Source organism: Anas platyrhynchos, chromosome 33 (assembly GCF_047663525.1).
Source record: "Anas platyrhynchos isolate ZD024472 breed Pekin duck chromosome 33, IASCAAS_PekinDuck_T2T, whole genome shotgun sequence".
Taxonomy (NCBI): domain Eukaryota; kingdom Metazoa; phylum Chordata; class Aves; order Anseriformes; family Anatidae; genus Anas; species Anas platyrhynchos.
This window is the reverse complement of record NC_092618.1, coordinates 4538746-4560767: the sequence shown is the minus strand read 5'-3', so window position 1 is coordinate 4560767 and position 22022 is coordinate 4538746. Positions and strand designations below refer to the sequence as shown.

Here is a 22022-nt window from a genome sequence, read left to right as displayed (position 1 = left end):
TGTGAACTGCTAAAGGAGGGCTAGAGGAAACATTGGTCCGTTACTTGCTGAGGATGGTCACCTCACAAACACAGACATAGGCGAAGCAGAGCCATTTAATGTCTCTTCTGCCTCTGTCTTCAAGAGCAATGATGGGCTCTGGGACCCAAGGGGCCCAGAGTTGGGGGGCCATGAGTGCAGTAACAAAAACCTCCTAGCCAAACCCACACTGGATGCGTATGAGTCTACGGGGCCTGAGGGGATTCATTCCAGGGTTCTCAGAGGGCCGACTAATGTCCTTGTGAGACCTCTCTCAATTATTTTTCAATGGTCTTGGGAGGCCAGAGAGGTCCAAGTTGACTGTAGGCTGGCAATCATTGTGACAGGTTTCAAGCAGGGCAAGAAAGAAGAGCCCAATAATTACAGACCCGCCAGTCTCTCTTCAGAGCCTAGTAAAAATATGGAGAAACTGTTCTGGGCATTACTGAAGAACACCGGAAAGACAACGCAGTCGTTGATCACAGCCCACCCAGGTTCATGAGGGGAAAGTCCTGTTTAACAAACTTAATTTCCTTTTATGACAACATCACCCGTCTAGTTGAGCAAGGGATGCCAGGTTTTGGATTTCCATCAAGTTTTCAGTACTGTTTCTCTCAGTATCCTTCTGGACAAAATGTCCATTGTACAGCTAGATAAATACATGCTGTTTAGGGTGAAAAGTTGGCTGATGGGTTGGGCTCAAGGGGTTACAGAAATGGGGTTGCATCAGGCTGTTGACCAGTCCCTAGTGGGGTTCCCCAGGGTTCCACTTAGGGCCAGCAGAAGAGGCTGGAGAGCAGCCTTGCAGAAAGGGATCTGGGGGTTTTGGTCGACAGCAAGTTGAATACGTGTCAGAAAAATAAAGTGTGTGGCCACTGGAAGCGAGGTCGTGTGACATGGCAGGGCTACAGAGGTGCTGTTTGCCTCTGTTGGGAGAAAATTCCACCACACACCAGCCACAGGACTCATCCCACCAGGTTTCACTTATGCCGATGATGTCGTAGCTGTGGGACAGGGCCAAGACTTCTAGCTCATCCATTTGATTCCTCATAGTGCCTGCGTTTGTGTAGAAGCACTTCAAATGCGCCTCCCTACACACTGCGCCTTGTGGAGCTGACCGCAGGACCTCACTAGCACACCGTCCCTCTGATTCTAGCGCACCATCCCTCAGCTTATCAGCGGTGTGTCTGGTTTTATCCCCTTCCTCCTTCGACTCTAGTTTAAAGCCCTATCTATCAGCCCTGCCAAGTCCTGAGCAAAAATCCTTACCCCTCTCTGAGAGAGTGTGGTGGTTTTACTTGGGTGGGCAGCCGAGCTTCACCCCTCCTCAAAGAGGAACGGGGAGAAAATACGATGAAAAGGGCTCAAGGGTTGAGATAAGGACGAGGAGATGGCACAGTAATTATCGTGACGGACAAAACAGACTCAGCATAGGGAGATGGTAAGATTTATTGCTTATTACTAACAAGCTAGAGAAGTGAGAAACAAAGGAGAGAAGCCAAAAGCACCTTCTCCCCCGTCTACCCTCTTCCACCTCCTCCCCCCGAGCAGTGCAGGGGAACGAAGGAACGGGGGTTATGGTCAGTCTATAGTGCTTCTTCTCTGCCGCTCCTTCTCGGTCACTCTCGCCCCCTGTGCTGTGGGATCCCTCCCACGGGATGCAGTCCTTGACGAACTGATCCGGCGTGGGCTTCCCACAGGCAGCAGCTCTTCCAGAACTGCTCCAGATATGGGTCCGTAGCACGGGGTCCATCCCTCAGGAGCAAACTGCTCCAACCTGGGTCCCCCATGGGCAGCAGCTCCTGCCAGACCCCCTGCTCCTGCGTGGGCTCCTCTCCACGGGCTACAGGTCCGACCCAGAATCTGCTCCGGCAGAGGTCTTCCACAGGCCGCAGCCTCCATCGGTGCAGGGTCACCTGCTCCACCGTGGTCTCCTCCACGCGCTGCAGCGTGGAACCCTGCTCCACCGTGGTACTCCATGAGGCTGCAGGGAGACAACCTGCTTCACCAGGGTCCTCACCACAGGCCGCAGGGGACTTCTGCTCTGGCGCCTGGAGCACCTCTCCCCCTCCTTCTGCACTGACCTTGGCGCCTGCAAGGCCGTTCCTCACTCCTCTCACTCTCCCAGCTGCTGTGTGGCGCAGCGTTTTTTTTCCCTGTCTTAAATATGCTTTCACAGAGGCGCAAATCGTGGGACCAGCAGGGCTAGGGAGGTGATTGTCCCCCTGTACTCGGCTCTGGTGAGGCCGCACCTCAAGTACTCTGTTCAATTTGGGCCCGTCGCTACAAGGACATTGAGGTGCTAGAGAGAGTCCAGAGAAGGGCGACAAAGCTGGTGAGGGGCCTGGAGAACAAGGCCTACGAGGAGCGGCTGAGGGAGCTGGGCTTGTTCAGCCTGGAGAAGAGGAGGCTCAGGGGCGACCTTATCGCTCTTTACAGATACCTTAAAGGAGGCTGTAGTGAGGTGGGGGTTGGCCTGTTCTCCCACGTGCCTGATGACAGGATGAGGAGGAATGGGCTAAAGTTGCGCCAGGGGAGTTTTAGGTTAGATGTTAGGAAGAACTTCTGTACCGAAAGGGTTGTTAGGCACTGGAACAGGCTGCCCAGGGAAGTGGTGGAGTCACCATCCCTGGAAGTCTTTAAAAGACGTTTAGATGTAGAGCTTAGGGATATGGTTTAGTGGGGACTGTTGGCGTTAGGTCAGAGGTTGGACTCGATGATCTTGAGGTCTCTTCCAACCTAGAAATTCTGTGATTCTGTGATTCTGTGACTTATTGGCTCAGCTCTGGTCAGCAGAGGGGCCCTTAGCAAACATGGGGCAGCTTCCAGATCCTTCTCACAAAAGCCACTCCTATGGCCCTGTGCTACCAAAACCTTGCCAGGTAAAACCACTACAGGGAGGCGCATCTCATCTGGTGGTAGCAGGCCAGTGTCACATAGACCCTCCCATGATCAGCAAGCCCAAAGTTCTACCAGTTGCACCAGTCCCGAAGCTACATGTTAATGTGGAGTCTGCTTGTCAGCATCGATCCCCCCTATCGGAAGGACAGAGGCAAACACAACCTGTGCCCCTGATCCTTTAAGTAGTCGCCCCAAAGCCCTAAAGCCCCTTTTTTTACTAGGCATTAGTAACAAAAACTTGAACAAGGTGGAGATAAATTAACTTGGCTACAGCATTAAAGATGAGCTTTGCGCAGTGGTCAATTGCTGGCTGGCTTGAGGCGCGTGGCTGAGGGTCTCTAATGAATTGTATGACTGATTCAGGCGCGTGGACAGCGCATGTGGTTACGGGGAAAGTATATGTAGCAGAGAAAAATGGCAATAAAGGCCTTCTGCTCAAGAGGCATCGGGAGACCGTGTCTTTCATCCCTTCAGGTCTGCCCCCTTCCAACTCAGGATATTCTATGATTCCAAGTGTGGAACCCAGCATTTGGCCTTGAATGCCACGCAGCTGGATGCGGCCCGTTGATCCAGCCTGTCCAGATCCCCTTGCCCAGCTTGGTGTCGCCCACGAACTTACAGCGCCCGGTGGGGCCCATCCAGCCCAGGCACGTGTCACATGGGACCCTTGGTGACCTCCCTTGGTGACACCCCAGGGGTCCGCCTTATATGACTGCAGCTGTGGCTCGGACCCTCAGCGTCGGTGCACGGCAGTGACGGACAGGGCAGGAGCACTAGGCCTTCGAGGAGTCCCCGAGCATAGCCCACGCCTGCCCGAAGGAGCCTCCGTTTTCTATTTGAGAACTCTCCCACTCCAGAGGCTCCTTCTGAATCTGATGAGGAGGGAGGCATGCCCCCCAGGCAGCCCAGGCTGGCCTGGCAGGAGACCTGGTCTTCTGAGGGCAGCAACCGGCCAGCAGAGGACAGCTTGCTGGCAGAGGACAGCACCCCGGTAGAGGACATTTTGCCGGCAGAGGACAGAAGCCCAGCAGAGGACAGCTTGCTGTCAAAGGGCAGCAGCCCGGTAGAGGACAGCAGCCTGGCAGAGGACAGGAGACCAGCAGAGGACAGCTTAGTGGTAGAGAACAGAGGTTTGACAGAGGACAGCAAGAAGGAGTCGCAGTTGCTGGATCCCAGTGAGTCGTGAGTCCTCTCTGTACCCCTCCCTGCCACTGTAGGGGTGGACAAAAACACCACCTGAACTCCCACTCCATCCACTACCCGTCCCAGTCCCCTAAAGTCCCGCTCGATAGTCTTCAGGCTTCTATCTTCAGTACTATCACTGCCGGCCTGGACTATCAAAAGACGATAGTAATCAGAGGGGAAAACCAGGTTGGGAAGCTTTCTGGCAACGTCCATGACCCTAGCCCCAGGGAGGCAGCAGACTTCCCTACGGGTAGGGTCAGGCTAACAAATAGGGCCCTCTGTTCCCCTCACAAGGAAGTTGCCTTCTCAGGGCAACAGAGGGAACTTCTCAGGGTCCTTGGTGGCCTCCAAGTTAGCTCAGCGTCATGGCACCGAGTCACTGTGAAGGAGCTGCTGGAATAACGAGACAACAACCTAGTTCTATTAAAATATATATTGCTCTTTTGAGGACTGCTGCGGGGCTAGCGGCACCACAGCAGTGGAAATCTCCGTCCTGACATTGCGTTATGCCTTGACGCCAGGATCAGGATGGTTTGAAATGCCAGGGAACGGACCATGGGTTCTGGGTCTTTATATGAAGGCTGGAGGACTGCAAAAGAAAGAAGAGCAGAGATGAAAACCCACTCCTTGCAGAGATCCCCAGGCATCCCCTGCAGACCATGTCAGCCCCACTCGACTCTTCCCCAGGCCAGGAGGAGCAGGAGGGACAAAGGAATCCGTTGAAAGCTGCTGCTCAGCAATGTCCCAAATGCAGCCACCAGTCCTTCCCCACCTGCGCACCACAGGTCAAGTGGGGCACCTTCACAAGCTGGTTCCCTCACCACCTGCCTCCATCCCTTGGGAGGATTCACACACTCCAGGAATCTCCTGGACTCTTTCCTCTCGCTATTGTGCTTCCCCATGAGAGCAAGGGCTAGCAATCGTGACCCTGCTCCTAGCTGCTTGTAGGCTGTCTCATCTCCCTCTTCGTCCTGGTTGCGTGCTCTACAACAGGCTCCCACCTTCTGTCAGCCTTACTGCCCTTTCCCCTGACTCTTCCTCAGGGACACTCAACCCTTTCAGCGGCACTGCCCAGCTCCAGGCTGGGAGGCCATTCCCTGACACCACAGGCTACCCCGTCTCCTCTCCCTCGTTCCTATGGCTGCATTGCTCCTCCGCCCCGAAGCATTTCCCTGGAGCAGGGCAAGGCACGGGGGCCTCTGCCGCTGTCCCCCCAGCCCTAGCACACCCCCCACTGCCCTCACTCACCTCTGAGGATTTCATTCAGCTTCTCCTCGCTCTGGTCCTCGCAGTAGCGCGCAGCAAGACCTAGACACAGAGACCCCATCAGAGCCCCGCTCCCCAGCACGCTCCCAGCAGCGCAGCCCCTGGCCTGGCCAGCCAGGCTGTGCCCCCTCCTGCACCCTGGAGCAAGGGCTCAGTCGGGGGGCTCTGGGGGCAACAGGGCAGTGCCTGGGGCTGCCAAAGGCTGCCCCAAGAGGGACCCAGGGGCTGGGCTCACCAATGAATCTGACGGCCTCAAGTCGCACAAGGGTCTGAGTGGCGTGCAGGTAGGGCTGGCTCTGCTGCAGGTATTCTTCTACTCTGCCTCTGTCCTGCTGCAGCTGGAGAGAGAGAGAACGCAGGGTCACGGGGCTTGCACACCCTCTCCAGGGTCTCCTCCAGCATCCTGGGGGCAGGGAGGGCAGAGGGGCCTGCAGAAGAGCCCCCTGGGGCTCTGTGCTGGCAGGAAGGGAGCGAGGATGCGGCTGCAGGCAGCGGGCTCTGGCCGGGCACGTTTGCCCAGCTGGGGCAAACCAAGTTGGGTCCTTACCAAGCACTCCCCGATCCTCCACGTCTGTTCTGTCTGGGCCAAGCGCTTCAGCTCCTTGCATCGCAGAAACTCTGCAGTCACGGCGAGAGCTTCCCCAGAGGCCTGCGGAGCAGCAGAGGTTGGGAGGTAGCAGCACAGCCTTGGGAAGGAGACCCTCTGTCCCCTCCTCTTGGCAGGGCTGCGAGCCTTTCCCAGCGCGTTAGGGGAGGCTGTGGTGGGGGGCAGCGTGCACTGGGTTCAGTGGCCAAGGCAAGGCCACGGGACAGCCACCATCGGAGGCAGCTCATGCTGCCGGCCAGAGATCCCCCAGAGCAACCCTGTGGCATCAGCACACCCTTGCCCACATAACTGCTCAGCTCTGAGATCTGTACCTTTGCTACGCTCTCACTCTGGTCTCTCATGTGAAAGTAGAGTGGGAGAAGGCTCCTGTGAACTGTCCTCTTCATTTCCTTCTTCCTTTGCCGCAGCACAGCCTCCACCACGGTTTGGAAGAGGCAGATGGAGTGCTCCCGCATGTGGCTGGACTCCTGGCAGGGAGGAGGACAGGAGGAATTTCAGCATTAGCATGGCCGATGTGAAGGGAGCTCCCAGCACTGTGAGATGCTTCAGCGCTGGATCCTTCCCAGAGGAGCTGCTCAGGGGCAGCTGCAAGGCCTGGTGCCCGTGAAGGGCAACGCAATCGGTTGCCATCGCAGGCTGCCCGCCAGCCACCCCACTTTCGCCACCAGCCGCACCAGCCATGCCCAAGCAGAGCTCCCCAGCGCCTGGGCTGACGAGGAGACTGGGAAGGCCCTGCCTGAGTGCTGCCCACAGGGCCGGGCTGAAGGGCAGCCCTCGTTACAGGGGGCCCAGCTGAGGGCTCGGGCTCCCGCAGCACACTTACGTGGTCAAAGAATGGCAGGAGCTTCTCAGCCAGCTGCAGAGCCGGGCCACTGGCCTTCCTCCTCTCCACATGAGCCATCACGTTTTTCAGCACAAGCAGGGCCTTCAGCACCACGTCTGTGTTGGTGTCCTGCAGGGCCTCCAGGATGTCTGGCAGCAAGACCTGAATTTCCCTTGCCTGTAGGAAAGACACCATTTCCCTTCCGTGAGGCAGTGAGAGACCACCCTGGGCAAAGGGCTCTGGTTCCTGAGCACCAGCCTCCTGCCTTGCTTCCTGGCAGCGGGGAGGGACGGGAGGGCAGAAGAGCAAAGCCCCAGGCTGCCAACATGGCTTTGCTTGACGATGGCCCGCTCACCTTCTCAGGGCTCTCTGACACAGTGCAGAGCCCTTTCAGAACCAAAAAGCGCATCTCTGGGCTTGGGTGCCTCAGGTAGCTCTGGAGGTGCACTGGGTTACCAAAGTCCTCCTCATAAATGTGATTCTGGGCCAGCATCTGCAAGAAAGAGCAGTGAGAGCCTGGCAGGGCCTGCAGGGCTCCCTGCAGCCTCTTCTCCCACCTTTGGGCAGGGATGGGGCAGCGCCAGCTGGCACCAAAGAGGCACCAGGCGCGGGGAGCTACGGGGGCTTGCCGGCCCCAGGGACCATGTGTCCGTACGTCCTGCGGGAGCTGGCAGTTTGGGGGTAGATGGGCACAGGGCTGTGCCTGTGTGCCTGAAGGGGCACACGTGGCCCTGCTGGGAGCAAGGTTTCATCTGGGAACTCACAGCCAAGCGACGGATGCAGGTGTCTTCGGAGACTGCGGTGCACCAGTAGCGCACCAGGAAGCCTTTCATCATGTCGTTTAAAACCCTCTTCAAGGTCTTCGGCATGGCCAGGATCACCTCCCACATGGCCAGGTCAGTGCTGCAAGCCCAGAATACTCTGTCAGTGAGGCTGCCTCAGCCGCAGGGCCACAAACTGGGCCAGCCCCGGAGGACCCAGGCTGTCCTGCAGCCCCTGTGACCTGGGGAGCACTGAGGGCTCAGCCTGGGCAGGCAGGAGGGGGCTGAGCTGGTGTTCCCTGGGGGCAGGGGGACTCTGGGCTGCCTTGGACAGCTGGGCTGCTGCAGCCCTGGCTGGCCCAGTAGGGCTGGAACACATTGGTGGGAAGGAGGGCTGTGCTCCTTGGGGATGTCCTGCCCTTTGCCATTGGTGTGGCAAGCAGAGAGTCTCCAGGTGCATCTCCCAACACGGAACAAGCCCTCAAGGATGTTAAGGCCAGGACCTGTCACGTGGCGGAGAGAACTGCAGCAGGTTCATGACTTCTCTCCAGGGCATCACGTCGGTCAGCTCGAGAAGCAGGGAGTCCAGGCACTGCCGCGCCGATGCCGTGTGGATGCTGCCCAGGTTTCTCCTGATGCACTCCATGATCTTTGGCACCTTGGGGGACAAAGTGGGAATGGTGTTGCCAGCAGACAGCAGCCATTGCCACAGCTGCCACTCAAACTTTGGCGCCTTCCATTGCTCTCTGCTGGCTTCAGGTGGCTTCTGGAGCCCAAGAGACCCCGATGTGCGAGGGAGGCAGGGAGGGAGGCAGGGAAGGAGAGAGGAACAACGCCTGGAAGAGCTCAAGGGCAGGGCCATGGCCACAGGCCACTTACATCTGTCAGCCAGTAGAAAGGGACCTCCAAGGCTGCGTCCAGCACGCTGCAGGCCCCCTGCTTGTCATGGATGCTGGAGTCTTGTAAAGCTTCAAGGGCTGTGAGGATGATGTCCAGCCTCTCAGCAGGGAAGAGATGTCCTCCAAACCCCTGTGGGAAGAAGGAGGAGCGAAGACATGCCTCACTGAGTGTTCCAAGGGTGCTGCTTAGCTGAGCAGCAAGGGCAGCTCTGGAGAGAGGGCCCTCGGGGGAAGGGGTGAGGATGGGGCATATGGGGCCAGAGTGCTGGCCCTGCAGGTAACCAGGGCTTGCTGGTGGCCAGGAGGGCTGGAGCTGCTGCCGGGACACAGGGGAGCAGCCTTCGCATAGCCCCAGCCTGGGGACAAGAGGAACCCTCTCAGCAGGGCGAGTGAGGCCGTGCCAGCCCCACCGGTTCTGGACCCCTTTGCTCACACGAGATGCCTGCTGATGCTGCGGACAAGATCCCCAGCAAGGCCAGAGCTCATTACCTTGGCAATTTCACACGGAGTTGATGGTATAGAAAATGGAAATTTTGAATCCTTCGATATCATGCGGTGCAGCCCATAATTTTCCATGTCCTCTGTCAGTGAGTATGCTAAACAGGGGGAAACAGCGAAGAGTCAGTAGGGAAGAGCATCTTTGCCAACAAGCTTGCCAAATGGTGAAAAGCACTTTCACTAGGAATGGCTGAGGAGGGAGGCTCAGACCCACGGCGAGGAGAGTGGTGGGCAGGGATGTAAAGCACAAGGTGAGGAGTGCTGGGAGCAAGAGGGACCTCAGGGATGATGCAGAAGGAGGAGAAGCAATGGCGTTGGGTGCCGTGGGGGTAGCAGCGTGTCACAGACCCCCTTCTGCTCGGGGTCAGGATGTGCAGGAAGCCCCCTGACACCTGCCTTTAAGACGGCAGGGAGCAAACAGTCAGGGAGCATTCTGGAGGGCGTCACCATCCCTGGTGATGCACGGCTGGCTCTGCTGTTCACTCCTCGGGGAAGATGCGGTTTGGGAAGTGCTCATCGATTGATGGCTTAGACTGGGGGACACCACAAAACAGCGTGGTAGGTGATCTGGGGAGGGTTGGGAAGGACAGCAGCAGAGAACTGCTCCTGGACGGCAGGTGAGCGTCTAGCTTCTGCGGAAAACGATAGCCAGAATGCTGCGGGAAGCTGCTGTGAGGAGCAGAGGAGGCCAGGGAACCTGGCAGAATTCCGTGGGCAGCCTCCACCAAGCACAAAAGCAATCCTTCACAATACTCAGGGAGAACAAGTAGAAAAATCAGTAGATGTTTGTGTGCAGATGGACATTGCCCACCACACCTTCTTACCTCTTCCTTCTGTGAGGAATGCGTAGAAGTGATAAAGAGCATCCAAAGCTCTGATTCTGGTGGTATCTTTGCCACCGCTGAAAATGAAGAGGTGGCCCAGCAGCTGTCCCAGGATGGGGATGTGGACCTCTTTGTGGGTGCCAGGGCTGCCCTTGCATTTTCTAGCAGTGAACAAGGTCTGGGCGAGGGAGGGAGGAGAGAAGGGTTAAGTGGAGGCAGAGAGCAGGACCTGGGGAAGGAAGAGCAAGGGCAAAGGAGGGACAAAGACCCTTTCTTCAGGGCAGAGCTCTGCTGAGGCCCCCACCTGTGCCCGGTCTTGCTGCACAGGCACCCCCAAGCTGCAGGATGCTCTGGAATGTAGGGAAGGGGAGACAGGCTGGCTGAAGGGTTCCTGGCATCTTACCTTCCCCAAATATGTGACCAGGAAATCACTCATCCTCTCAATCTTCTGCAGGGCAATCTTGCGCACAGCTGTGTTATGGGAGTTGGCATAGTGCAGCAGCGCCTGTGAGCGGAGAAGCTGCTGGTCTGCCCTTGGAGCTGATGCCTTCTCCAGCAGAAGCAGCACTGCTGAACCCCTGGCTGTGCTCACGCCGTCCATCAAAGCTTCCCCCAAGGTGGAGCAAAGCCCTCAGCAGGGCTCCTGCCCCTGCGTTCCTGCCCTTGCAGGCTTGCCACAGATCCACCAGCCAACTTTGTGGTCAGGCAGACAGGCAGATGCCACCTGCCAGCGCAGCCTCAGCTCCTTCCTGCGCCCTCCCCCAGAACGCGGCCCTCTGTCCCCCCTCCGTGAAGGCTGGCTTCTGTGGCTTGAACCAGGGGTCCGCAATGGGGCAGGGATACAGCCACTGGGCAGCCAGGAGATCAGGGCATCAGGGCCACGCTCCCGTGCAGGATGGGCATGTCCCTGGGGATCTCTGCCCCATTCACACCTGGCAAGAGAAGACTGGAGGGACTGGGGGAACGGAGGAGAGCAGCTCCAGCTGCCGCCACTGTGGTGCCCAAGGAGTGGGCTAAAATTCTCCCACTGCTTTGGCACACGGTGATCTCTTGGGGTCTGCAGGGGCTGGCCCAGAAGTGCCATGGGCAAGGTTTTGCTGTGACATGAGAGGATTCTTCAGAGGGGAAAGGGTCTTTGACCACAGCCAGGGGATGCCAGGCTCCCAGAAGAACTTGGTGGGCTTCCCCAAAGGAGGTGGGCGCCTGCCTGCAGTATGCTCAGTCCTAGCACTAGGGGTGGGCCATCCACTGCAGCATGGACATTCGTTACCCCCCCAGCTGTGGAACCACTCCTGGGAAACCGACTCTTTGCAAATGCCAGACCTGCAAAATATTCTGCAACTCCTTGCCGACACTGGAGATTGGACAGTTGCGTACAAAGGCCTGCAGCATGATTTCCATGGCGTTCATGGTCTGCAAGGAGGACAGAGGATCAGAGAAGCATTTCTGAGCTCCTTCTCACCCCCAGGAGCTGACTGAACCTCCAGCAGCAAGGGAGGACACATGCACCGCCTCACAGAGCCCGGGGCTGACTTTGGGGCTAAACAACTTCTGTGTGGAGACCTCCTGGATCAGGCCAGAGAAGGGGAAGGGGAAGAAGAGATTAGGCTGGGAAAGCAAATCTGGGCCCCGGCCCTGCATTCGTTGTCCGGTTGCCTCAGCACGTGGGAGCATGGCAGCAGCCCAGCAGGACTGGGGGTGTCGCTACCTCACCCAGCACATACCTTGGTGTAGAGATCTTTTTCTGCCGCTGACATGTCCAAATAGGGAGGCAGAAAGAAGACGCTCTTGAAGCAGGCATGCAGGAGACTCTCCTTTTTGTCATCCAGTGCTGACTCCACTGTGGCGCTAAGAAGGGAGATAGGAGCTTGTTGGACGCTGGTGCTGGAGTGGTGCCTCAAGGCTTAGGGAAGGAGGACAGGCATCCATGGGAGGACAGGCATGTCCCTGGGAGGACATGTCTTCCCATGGACAGGCATCCCTGCGAGGGATGGGAAACCTTCCTGCCAGCTTCAGGGCCACCAGGACATTGCCCAGGGATGTGCTGGCCAAAGTAGGGGCTTAGCAGGTACCTGAGCGTGGCAATAGTTAGCATGGCTTTCATTCGAAACGCTGTGTGCAAACTGTCTGTGGGTTCCTCTTCCAGCAAAACCTGCAAAGCACAACCAGGATGGGACGTGGCAGACACCAGCCCCCCGTGCCTGCTGCTGAAGGCCCAGCAGCACACCCAGTCCTGCCTTGGGCAGCTTGGTGTCTGTGCATGGTTTGTCTCCACCTCCCCCTGCCCCAGCCTCACAGGGGGCTGGCGCTCAAGGGGCCTTGCCCCTTCCCCAACCCGCCATGCGTCCCCCCACCTTGATGTTCTCTGCCAGCTCCATTTCGCGGCAGAAGGCATCCATGTCCTCCAACAAGGAACAGTCTCTGCACATGGTGCAGATGCTCTCCAGGAACTTCATTTTCTTTTCCTCATCCTGGCAGCCACAAAGAGAACCACGGGGAGCGTGAGGGGGGAGAACCAGAGCCCACAGCACCGGAGTGCTGCAACGTGCGGTGCTGTCTGAGACACACAGAGGGCAGCAGCTCTGCCCAGCCAGCAGCGCTCCTGCTGCCTGGCAGCAGGGCCAGGGCCCTGTCAGGACACACCAGCACAGCCACGACAGAAGTGGCTGCCCTTACCTTCTTTGTGCTGACAAAAATCTGGATGAAGTTCTTGGCTTCCTCTTTGCCAAAATCCCATAACCAGGCATCTAGCAATGGAGAAGAGCGAGGAGTGCTGCAGTGAGGGGCTGAAGGCAGGAGCGAGGAGAGGAAGGGCCCCCAGCACGAGAGACACACGGACCTGCTGGAGCAGGTCCAGAGGAGGCCCTGATGCTGATCAGAGGCCTGCAGCACCTCCCCTAGGACAGGCTGAGAGAGCTGGGCTTCTTCAGCCTGGAGAAGAGGAGGCTCCAGGGGGCCCTTAGAGCGGCCTTCCTGTACCTGGAGGAGGGCCTGGCCGACAGGATAGCTGGGGAGGGACTCTTTATCAGGAGTGCTGTGACAGGACAAGGCCTAACAGATTTAACCTCACGGAGGGTAGATTTCAATTAGGTATTCAATTAGCAACAAATTCTATACTCTGAGGGTGCTGAGGCAGCAGGATCTGGGCCCCCTCTAAGCTCCCTCCCAACCCGGGGCGAGGCCATGCTGGGTTGGGCTCCCAGCACCCCCAGCATCCAGGTGCCATTCTGCCCCCCACCCACAGGATCCCACTGCTGCCGTGCCAGGAAAGACGTCCTGGCTTCAAGCAGGGATGCTTGCCTGGCCCCAACCTTCCCAACCCCACGGGATGCTCACTCACTGGGATTCGGTGGCAGGAAATCCAAGGAGTGCAGCGGAAATCTGCTCTCCTCAGGAGACCAGGTCTCCTGCCAGTTCGTCCTGGAGCAGGACTGGATTCTCCTTACCGCCCTGCGGCATGGAGGAATGAAGCGATGGTTGCAAGGATACCTCCCCAGGACAACACGGTGTCTTCTCCAGTGGCGGCAGCGTCGGAACCGCATTTTGGGATGTGGGCTGTGCACTTAGACTCCTTAAAGGCTCTGTGCTCCTGCCCTGTCCCGTCACTGTCCTGCACGGACACTGAGGGTCTGGGTCACAGCTGCATATTTGGTAGCAGATGGGGGCGTCATCAAGGGAGGTCACAAAGGGTTCCACTGTGACACGCTTCTGGGCTGGGCGGGTGAGCAGCTCAGCACTGCACAGCCACTTGCCCACCCTGTCCCAGCAGGATGGCGATGGGAATCAGAAGGGCAACGATGAGAAAGCTTATGGATCGAGATAAATATAACATTCTAGGAAAAGCCAAAGATGCACATGCAAGCAAAGCAAAAGAAGGACTCCATTCACTACTTCCCATTGGCAAGCAGGTGCTCAGCCACTTCCAGGAAAGTAGGGCTGCTCAAACCTCGGGGTTTCTTGGGAAGACAAATGCCATCCCTCTGAACTTCTGTCCGTCCTCCTTTTTTCTCCCAGTCTTATGGCTAAGCATATTCTCCAATATTCTCCAAGGGACAGTACCAAAGTACAGGGAAGATAGCAAATTCAAGGCCCAAATGCAATATTAGGCTCAAGCACAGTGATCTGAAAAAACACACACAGCCTTAGCAAACTCTCAGATCTCATACATAGTAAAAGGAAGTACATGTTATGGACCATAAAAAACAGGATCACAGAAAAATATTAAGTGCAAAGCAGACAAAATTGTGACTACTGTTAACTAAGTATGATAACTGTAAATTCCCTCTGAAGTGCTCTGGTCAAATCTACTGTTATCTCAACCCTTTGAGCACCATGTTGGGCACCTAAAAGGACTGTGGTGGTTTTACCTTGCTGTGCAGCTAAACTCCACCACAACCACTCTCACTTCCTCTCCTCAAAAGAAGAGGGGCAGAACAATGTATGATGGAAAGAAAAAAGCTCACAGGTTGATATAAGGATAATTTAATTAAAGGGAAAAGTAAGAGAAAGAAACATATTCTCTACTTCCCATCAACAAGCAATGTTTGGCCATGTCTTGAGAAGCAGGGCTCCGATGTATGTAACAGTTGTCTGGGAGGACAGATTCCTCCAGATTCCTCCCAGCCCCAATCCACCCCTTCTCCTTACCATTTCCCACCCTTTATTGCTGAGTGCAACATCATATGGAATGGAATATCCCTTTGGTTGGTTTGGCTGCCCTGGTGATGTCCCCTCTCCGCTTCCCGACCACCCTCAGCCTACTGGCTTTGGGGGATTTTGGAGAGTTTTAATGCTGTGCCAGCACTGCTCTGAAATAGACAAAACACTGGTGTGGTATCTGTGATAGCAGGGCTGTTTTAGCTACAAGTGCAGAGCACAGCACTGTATGGGCTGCTGCAGGGAAAAGCTGACTCCATCCCAGCCAGATCCAGCACACCCCCCCCCCTTCATCCCAATTTTGTTGACCCTGTGATCCCTCCCCATCACATCACCCCAGCCCTGTGCATTGTTCCTTCACACAGCTACTGGTTGCCCTCTCTCTCCTCTATTTTTCATAGTTTAAAGTCTTCCTTAAGAGGTCTTAAAAGTCTTCCCTTGCCATCCATTCTATTGGCAAAAATGTCTTTGCCCTGCTTAGAAAAGATGCACCCCATCTCTCCATGGCAGACACCGGTCCTCAAACTGGATCCAGTTGTCATCAATACCAGTTCAGCAGCCAATTGTTGAGCTGTCCTACCAGTGCCGTCCTTTTCACACCTTTCCCCTCACCGTCAAGATTGAGGGGAATACCACCTGGGTCCCTGTGCACTTGACTACTGCCCTCAGAGCTCTGTAGTCCATTTTGATACTGCCCAGGTTTCCCCTAGCAGTATCATGTGTGCCCATTTTTGGCAATGAACAGATGGTTCTCCTGATCTCCATGAGCTTTCCAAGATGGTACAGAATGGTCTGTGTGTCATTGATCTGTTCTTATATCACCCTTGGATGCAGCCCTTCCAGACCATGGTCTCCTCATGGCTGAGTGCTCAAGTAGCCCCTGAATTGATCCTCATCCACTGCATTTTTCTCTTCCTTGAGTCTTCTGTGTAAGAACAAAAGCCTAAAGGACCTGGCTGGTAAAGACTGAGGCAAGGACACTGAGTACCTATCTGCATCTCCCCCTGCTACATTCTGCATCCCATCTAGCAGTGCACCCACATTTTCTTTGTTTCCTCTTTTACTGTAAAAGAAACACTAGCAGCTCATATGCACACCATGGATGTCCTTTGCAAGTGCCAGCTCTAGGAGAGCTTTGGCTTTCCAAATTCTGTGCTCAAACAGTGGTTCTCAGTTCCTCTTTTTCAGCTGTTCCCTGCATCCACCTCCTATAGATTGCCCTTTTGCACTGGAGCTCAGTCATGAGTTTCCTGTTTAGCCAAAAGCTGTCTCTGGAGATGAAGGCTGTCAGTATCTTAACAAATGCACCAGAGTGCTTATTAAAACACACACACACACACACACACACAAAAAAAAAAAAAAAAAAAAAAAAAAGTCCTAATTAGCTACAACTCTGCCCATAATTGCCTTCAAGTCCTGTGTGGCCAATTGGAGAAATATCAGGAGAGTAGCTAAAAAGGGAAGATATCAATGCATATACAAACCAAAACCAAAACAAGCAAACAAATAAACAAAAACACTTCTCTGTCTTTGTTAAATATCTTTATTTTACAACTTAAAGAATAAGCAATACCAGCTTTCTATAATTGTTATTGATTCATAGTATCTCCTGCTGAATTCTGAATGTGGAGGAAAAGGAGGACCCTCGCCACTGGACAATGTATGGGCACTCTTTAGCCACCCCTTCACCCCACTTTTATCATCCACCTGCAACTCAGAGAACTCTCTCACATCTGTGCATTTTCTACTGCAGTCCATAGCTGAGAGTTACAGCTCTATATGCCTGTTCTTACCTTACTTAGAGAACTACCTGCACACAGAAGGATTTCTCTTGGCTGTGAATGAACAAGGAGAAAACATGGTATAGCTGAATAAAATGTAAGGTGCATTCCTCAATGGTACATGAGGTACAAATTGTCTCCATGGAAGGCCACTTTCCATGGGGAATAACAGTACTGGAAATGTTTTAGAGGTGGGAAGAGGAGAGGAGAGGCAAGATGAGGCGAGGTGACGAGAGGAGAGAGACCTCATTGCATCCTTTTAGTAATCAAAGGTAGTTTGTAAAAAAGATGGAAAGTGATTTTTCACATGGGCAGATAGTGACAGACACCCAGCCTCCTGGTGCCTCCTTGCAGCCCAAAGCAAATGCCTCTAAAGCTCTGCCCGAGCAGGACGAGTTGTAGGTACAAATGTGTCCATGTGCAGGGCTGGGGCGAGGAAGATGCAGGAAGAGTCTAAGGTAAAGAAACAGAGACCTTTTCACTGCTGTATTTCATTATGCGGAATCCAGATTAGAGAAGTGTTAGTGAAGACTGGAACAGCCCTGACATGGATAAGAGGCAGGATAACGCACAGAAGCAGGTCCTCTGGTACATCCCTCTAAATATGGAGGGTAGCTCCCCTTCTGCAGTGCCCTTCCTACTTCCACAGCAGCACCTGGAGGACAGCGAGTCCTTGACATGCTCCTGTGTGGGACAGAAGTTGGCTTTTGAGGCTGTGGTCTTGGGTGAGAAGTCCTTTCCACCCAAGAAGGTATGTTAGTCGCTCAATGAGATTTGAGCATGGGACATAAAAGACGTGGGTGGCAGAAGTCTAAAGGTTTTATCTGATGTTTTGCTCTGCCTCTTCACGCTGGACAGTCTCTCCTTCCTCCCCGAGAATACTGAGATGCCCATGCAAATGGCTGTAAATAAAACAGGGGAATCTGCTGCCACATCAGAGACCACCTACCCCACTGGATCTTGCAAGTGTTAAAAGGAGGCAGCTTCCTCATCTGTTTTCACAGAATGACAGAGCCACGGAATGGTTGAGGTTGGAAGGGACCTCTGGAGGTCATCTGGTCCAACCCTGCTGCTCTAGCACCAGCACCTAGAGCAGGTTTCCCCGGACCATGTCCGCACGGCTTTTGAAGATCTCCCAGGAGGAGACTCCAGCACCTCTCTGGGTAACCTGTTGCAGTACTCCACTACCCACACAGCACAGAAACACTTCCTGACATATACACAGAACCTCTTTTGTTGCAGTTTGTGCCCAGTGCCTCTTCTCCAGGCACTGGGCACCAATGAAAAGAGCCTGGAATCTGTGTTCTCTGCACTCTCTTCAGGTATTTAAGGACATTGATAGGAGCCTCCTTTTCTCCAGTCTGAGCAGCCCCCACTCCCTCAGCCTCTCCTCCTCATAGGAGAGGTGCTCCAGTCCCTCAATCACCTTGGTGGCCCTACATGGGGCTTGTTCCAGTATAGCCACATTTCTCTTTTGAATTTGATAGGGGAACAGTGTCAAAGGTCTTTCTGAAGTCCAGGCTTTTCTTTGGTGAAAGAATTTCAGAAAACAATCATAGAATGCCTTGTGATTGGCATATCACCATGCAAAGACCAGGAAAATTTCCATTTTCAGGAAGCTGTGAATAGGCATCCATAAGCAAGAAAATGGTTGTAGGTGGCCAGAGAAACAGAAGGCCAAATGCTAAGGTATGTCCAGAACAGCACCTTCCACAATAATTATAGTGAATTAAAGCAAATCTCAAAATTAGGATGAAACTTTACTTGATGAAGTAGGAAATGGACTATGAGATGGATATGAAATTCGATGTTACAGGAAAAGGACAGTACCAGAAACAAGGACAGCATCTTGGTCCCTGCTTCGAGGGCAGATCTCTCCCAGGGCCAAGCTGTAGCTGTTTGGTCCCAAGGGTAAATGAGATGTGTGTCTGAGTGCCCACCACTGCCATCAGTGTCTGCCCTTTGCAGCAATGCCAGTGTTAAGAAGGGAGGATGTGAGTTTTATAGTCCTAAAGTCCATATAAAATGCAATACAAAGACAGTCGATGCCTGTTTAGAGCTAGATTGACCAACCTGTGCCTTGCACTGGATTTCTGTGCAGGCAGAAACCAAAGTAGAAAGCTGTTTAAAAAACAAATAACAAAGAAATAAATCATCAAACTACAACAAAAACTACCAACATGTGCTATGCCACGTTTATTTCTATGGATGTAAAGGATAAATATTTCCGTCTGAATCACCTTTCATCTCTGCTGGGAAGCACAGGCACAAGCAGCACAGGAGCACTCGTGGCTGCTCCAGCAGAGGCCTGGTGCAATGGGAACTCTAGCTGGTAATGTCTGTTTCTCAGGGGGTTCTTCAGGTGGTTCTGCTGAGCTTGACGTTTTAAAGCCAGCTATAAGCAGTGACATGGCCAAGCTCTGGCATGCAATCAGCCAGGCACAAAGTGGAACGTGCCAACATGGCCAGAGCCCTACTCCTACCTCCCCATGCTCCAGCCCCTGTCCACCTGTCCAAAAGGCCAAGGGCAGACCTATCCTTCAGATCTGAGCTCAGCAGGCTCCTGGACTTTCTTTTTAAACAGAGTCCTGTCAGATTTGCACAAAGCAGGCTGAATTTTCCAGGGCAGCACTGGCACACCCCTGTCCAAAGCTCCTCTTCTCCTGACTATGCTCACTGCCTGTCGGTATCAGGCTACTTTGATGGGTTTTTCTCTCTTTCTTATCCTTCCCTTCTGAGATCTGTCTCACCAAGGGTTCCTGTGCACTGATGGGATGAAATGGGGAGACAACAACCCCACACAACCTTCCTGACATCTTTCTGTGCATTTCTTTTTGTACATCATTGTCTTGGTCCCTATGAAATCAGTGTAGTGTTTCATATCCTGGATGTTAGACCCTGGAAGTCTGCCTGTTCCTCAAGCTATGGCTGGGCCAACAAATATATCTACTGGTCTGTGCAAAGTACAATGACTTTTACCCAGTATTTGTTTGTTGGTTTTTTTTTTTTTTTTCCTTAGTTCTGTTGAAAGCACATTCAAGTGGTGTCCTCTCACTTGCAGTAACAATCATGCACAAATGTGCTACTACTGAGCAACACTTCCTTCATTTTTCATTCTGAGTACAGAAGAGCACTGGTAAGTTAATTACTTATTACAAAGCTATTAATTAAAGCAAGTGGATTCAGAGATGTCCCTGTCTTGTGTCTGGAGCCCTGGGAGAGAACACAGTCCTGCTGAAGTTACACGTATGTCATGGGGGGAGAAATTATGCCTGAAAATCAGTGTTCAGAAAAAACGAGGTATTTTATGATTTTGCACCTATCCAGATGTAGGAAAACTGTTTAAATGCTTGCTTGTTTTTGCATAAACAGGAGTGCAAATACCTGGAGAAATAAATAAATAAATAAATAAATAAATAAATATTTTTATCTCAAACAAAATCCTTATACTCTAAAACTACCTTTTTAAATCCACACCTAAATTCCTTAGAGAAGGGAGTTTTTCAAAACAGCAGAATAGTAAAACGTGTTTGTCTTCAAGCGAGCACTTATGAGTTTGCAAATTGTCAAAAGCTGAACAAGACAAAAGGGAATCAGTCCAAAGCCTTCTCAGGCCAGCTTCACAGTCAGCACCAGAAGAGACAAAGTCATACTTAGAGGATCAGTCAGAGTGCCTATGGTGGGGACAAGAGCCTACTGCACCAGGTCTCAGACAGTCACCTGCTGCTCCTCAAGAAGTGGCTCATGTCTCCCCTGGGAGTGTTGAGAGCTTTGTCCACTCTTGCTTCTGCATGACGCTGAATTTTCAGCATTAAAAGTTACACCTAGGTGCTCCAGCCAAGCCTTGCAGTGCAGCCTGTGATGCCCAGTGAGTGCAAAAGGTGTCACATCTGCAGGAATGAATCATTTGCCTGGAAAAAAAGTATGGCTATTCTTTCGAAAGCAGCAAGGAACTACCAAAGGAAAATAAATAAAGAAAAATTAGCAATAATCACTCCTGTAACTGAAACTAGATCCTGGACAAATATTTGCATTCCTGATGATGAAGCTTTTCTTCAGAGATTTCCAAAAGGCATTTTTTAAATCTTTGTTTCGCAGACTAAAAATGATGGGGCTCAGGAAGGGGGTGAAGACAGTGTAAGACACATCAATCAGAACACTAGCTCCTGCAGCACGGGGTGACTGGTGTTTCAAATAGATGACAGAGGCACAGCCATAGTGCACCACCACTACGGTGATGTGGGAGGCACAGGCGGAGAAAGCTTTGTGCCTCCCCTTGGCTGATGGCATCTGCAGGATCCAGCCAAGGATAAAGGCGTAGGAGAGAAGGATGAACAGAAAGCATCCCAACAAGGCAGTAATGCAAAAGATGCCAACTACAGTGCCAACCACCTCGCCACCAGCACAAGCCAGCTGGAGTATGGGGGGCACATGGCAGAAGAAGTGGTCAATGCGGTGGGACTGGCAGAACGGTAACTGGAACACAGCGCTGGTCACCAGCAGCCCCAGGAGACCACCCCCTGCCCATGAGGCAGCCACCAGCTGGGTGCAGGCTCGGGAGGTCATCACGGTGCTGTAATGCAAGGGCTGACAGATCGCCACGTACCGGTCATATCCCATCACCGTCAGGAGGAAAGAGTGCGTGAATCCAAACATGAAGGAGAAATGCATCTGTGCAGCGCAGCCCAGGAAAGAAATGGTTCTAGTTCCCAGCACTAATCCGGACAGCATCTTTGGGATGATGGAGAAGGTATAACAGATTTCTGAGAAGGACAGAGCACTTAGGAAAAAATACATGGGCATGTGCAGCTGCTGATTCAGCCTGATAACAAACATTATCATAATATTTCCAACTAGGGTCACCACGTGCATGAGGAGAAACAGCACAAACAGCACAGCCTGGAGTTTATGAAAGTAGGAAAACCCAATAAAAGCAAACCCTGGTGGAACGGTTTGATTCTCACTTCTCATTTGTGCTTTGTCTGAGAAGAGCACAAGAAGAGCAATATTTTAACAGCAGCAGCTGTATCTTGGTGTGAGGACGGCAGTGGTGAAGATTTTGAGCATTCCCTTTTCTCTCTGCACTCTCAGTCCTATGCCGAGCACAGCATGCCTTTTTGTTCTCCACTGCTGCTTGCCTTCAAGGGTTGTGCTGCATTAGCTAAAGGAGTACACTGGCCTATCGGTGTGCAGCAGCACTGATTGCAGCTGGAAAAGAAAGAAGAGAACAGAAGTGGCATTAGTTCCTCAGCAGGCTTAGGGCACACTGCACACAAGGGAGAAGTGAGGATTTCTTACTGGCATTCATCCAGGGAGGAGCAGAATTGAACCCTGGCCACCATGGGCTGCAGCTCCAAGGGCTTTGCATGGACTGAGAGGGATGAACCTACCTGCAGACACCTCAGGCAGACAGCTCACCCTCCCTCCCGCTCTCTCCCGAGATGTTTTGACTTTGTTCTCTCCTAGGATCTGCACCCACTTGTAGCTAACCATGGGTCTTGATGGAGAGGACAAGGGTAGTCGCCTGATTTATCCTGAGCTGTAATGAAAGCGTCTTTCATCTCATTAGCAGATCTGGGCATGGTTAAGGGAAGAGCAGCACGTTCAGCACTCCCACAGGACTCTAGGAGAGTCAACCGAGCTGTATCTTAAGGGGAAACTTGTCTCACCTGCCTCTGGATGTCCACCATTCACGTATGTGTCTTTTTCTCCTAGATGGGGACAGACATTTCTTGCGATGTCTGATCACATCAGTCTTTTACCTTCAGAGGGTGTGACCCGTACTGCTCCAGGGGTGCTCGTG

General features: G+C 53.4%; 2 protein-coding genes and 1 long non-coding RNA gene across 3 annotated transcripts; all 3 read right to left on the bottom strand.

Moving 5' to 3' along the window:
• Positions 1-4674: 4674 nt before the first annotated feature.
• On the bottom strand, positions 4675-11886 carry LOC140000179 (uncharacterized). The gene is made up of 10 exons (XM_072029965.1): positions 11855-11886; positions 11507-11630; positions 11106-11195; positions 10186-10287; positions 9775-9960; positions 6801-6977; positions 6289-6444; positions 5918-6019; positions 5413-5708; positions 4675-4693 (listed from the first exon to the last, which is right to left on the bottom strand). Exons 1-10 carry the CDS (start codon positions 11884-11886, stop codon positions 4675-4677), a joined length of 1284 nt encoding a protein of 427 aa, XP_071886066.1.
• A 248-nt stretch (positions 11887-12134) lies between these two features.
• LOC140000231 (uncharacterized) lies at positions 12135-13316 on the bottom strand. The gene is made up of 3 exons (XR_011805434.1): positions 13123-13316; positions 12459-12529; positions 12135-12253 (listed from the first exon to the last, which is right to left on the bottom strand). It is a non-coding gene; the product is annotated as an uncharacterized lncRNA (long non-coding RNA).
• Positions 13317-20200: 6884 nt separating this feature from the next.
• Positions 20201-21190, bottom strand: LOC101804242 (olfactory receptor 10H5). The gene has a single exon (XM_072029964.1). The coding sequence runs from the start codon at positions 21188-21190 to the stop codon at positions 20201-20203; it is 990 nt and encodes a 329-aa protein (XP_071886065.1).
• Positions 21191-22022: the final 832 nt, after the last annotated feature.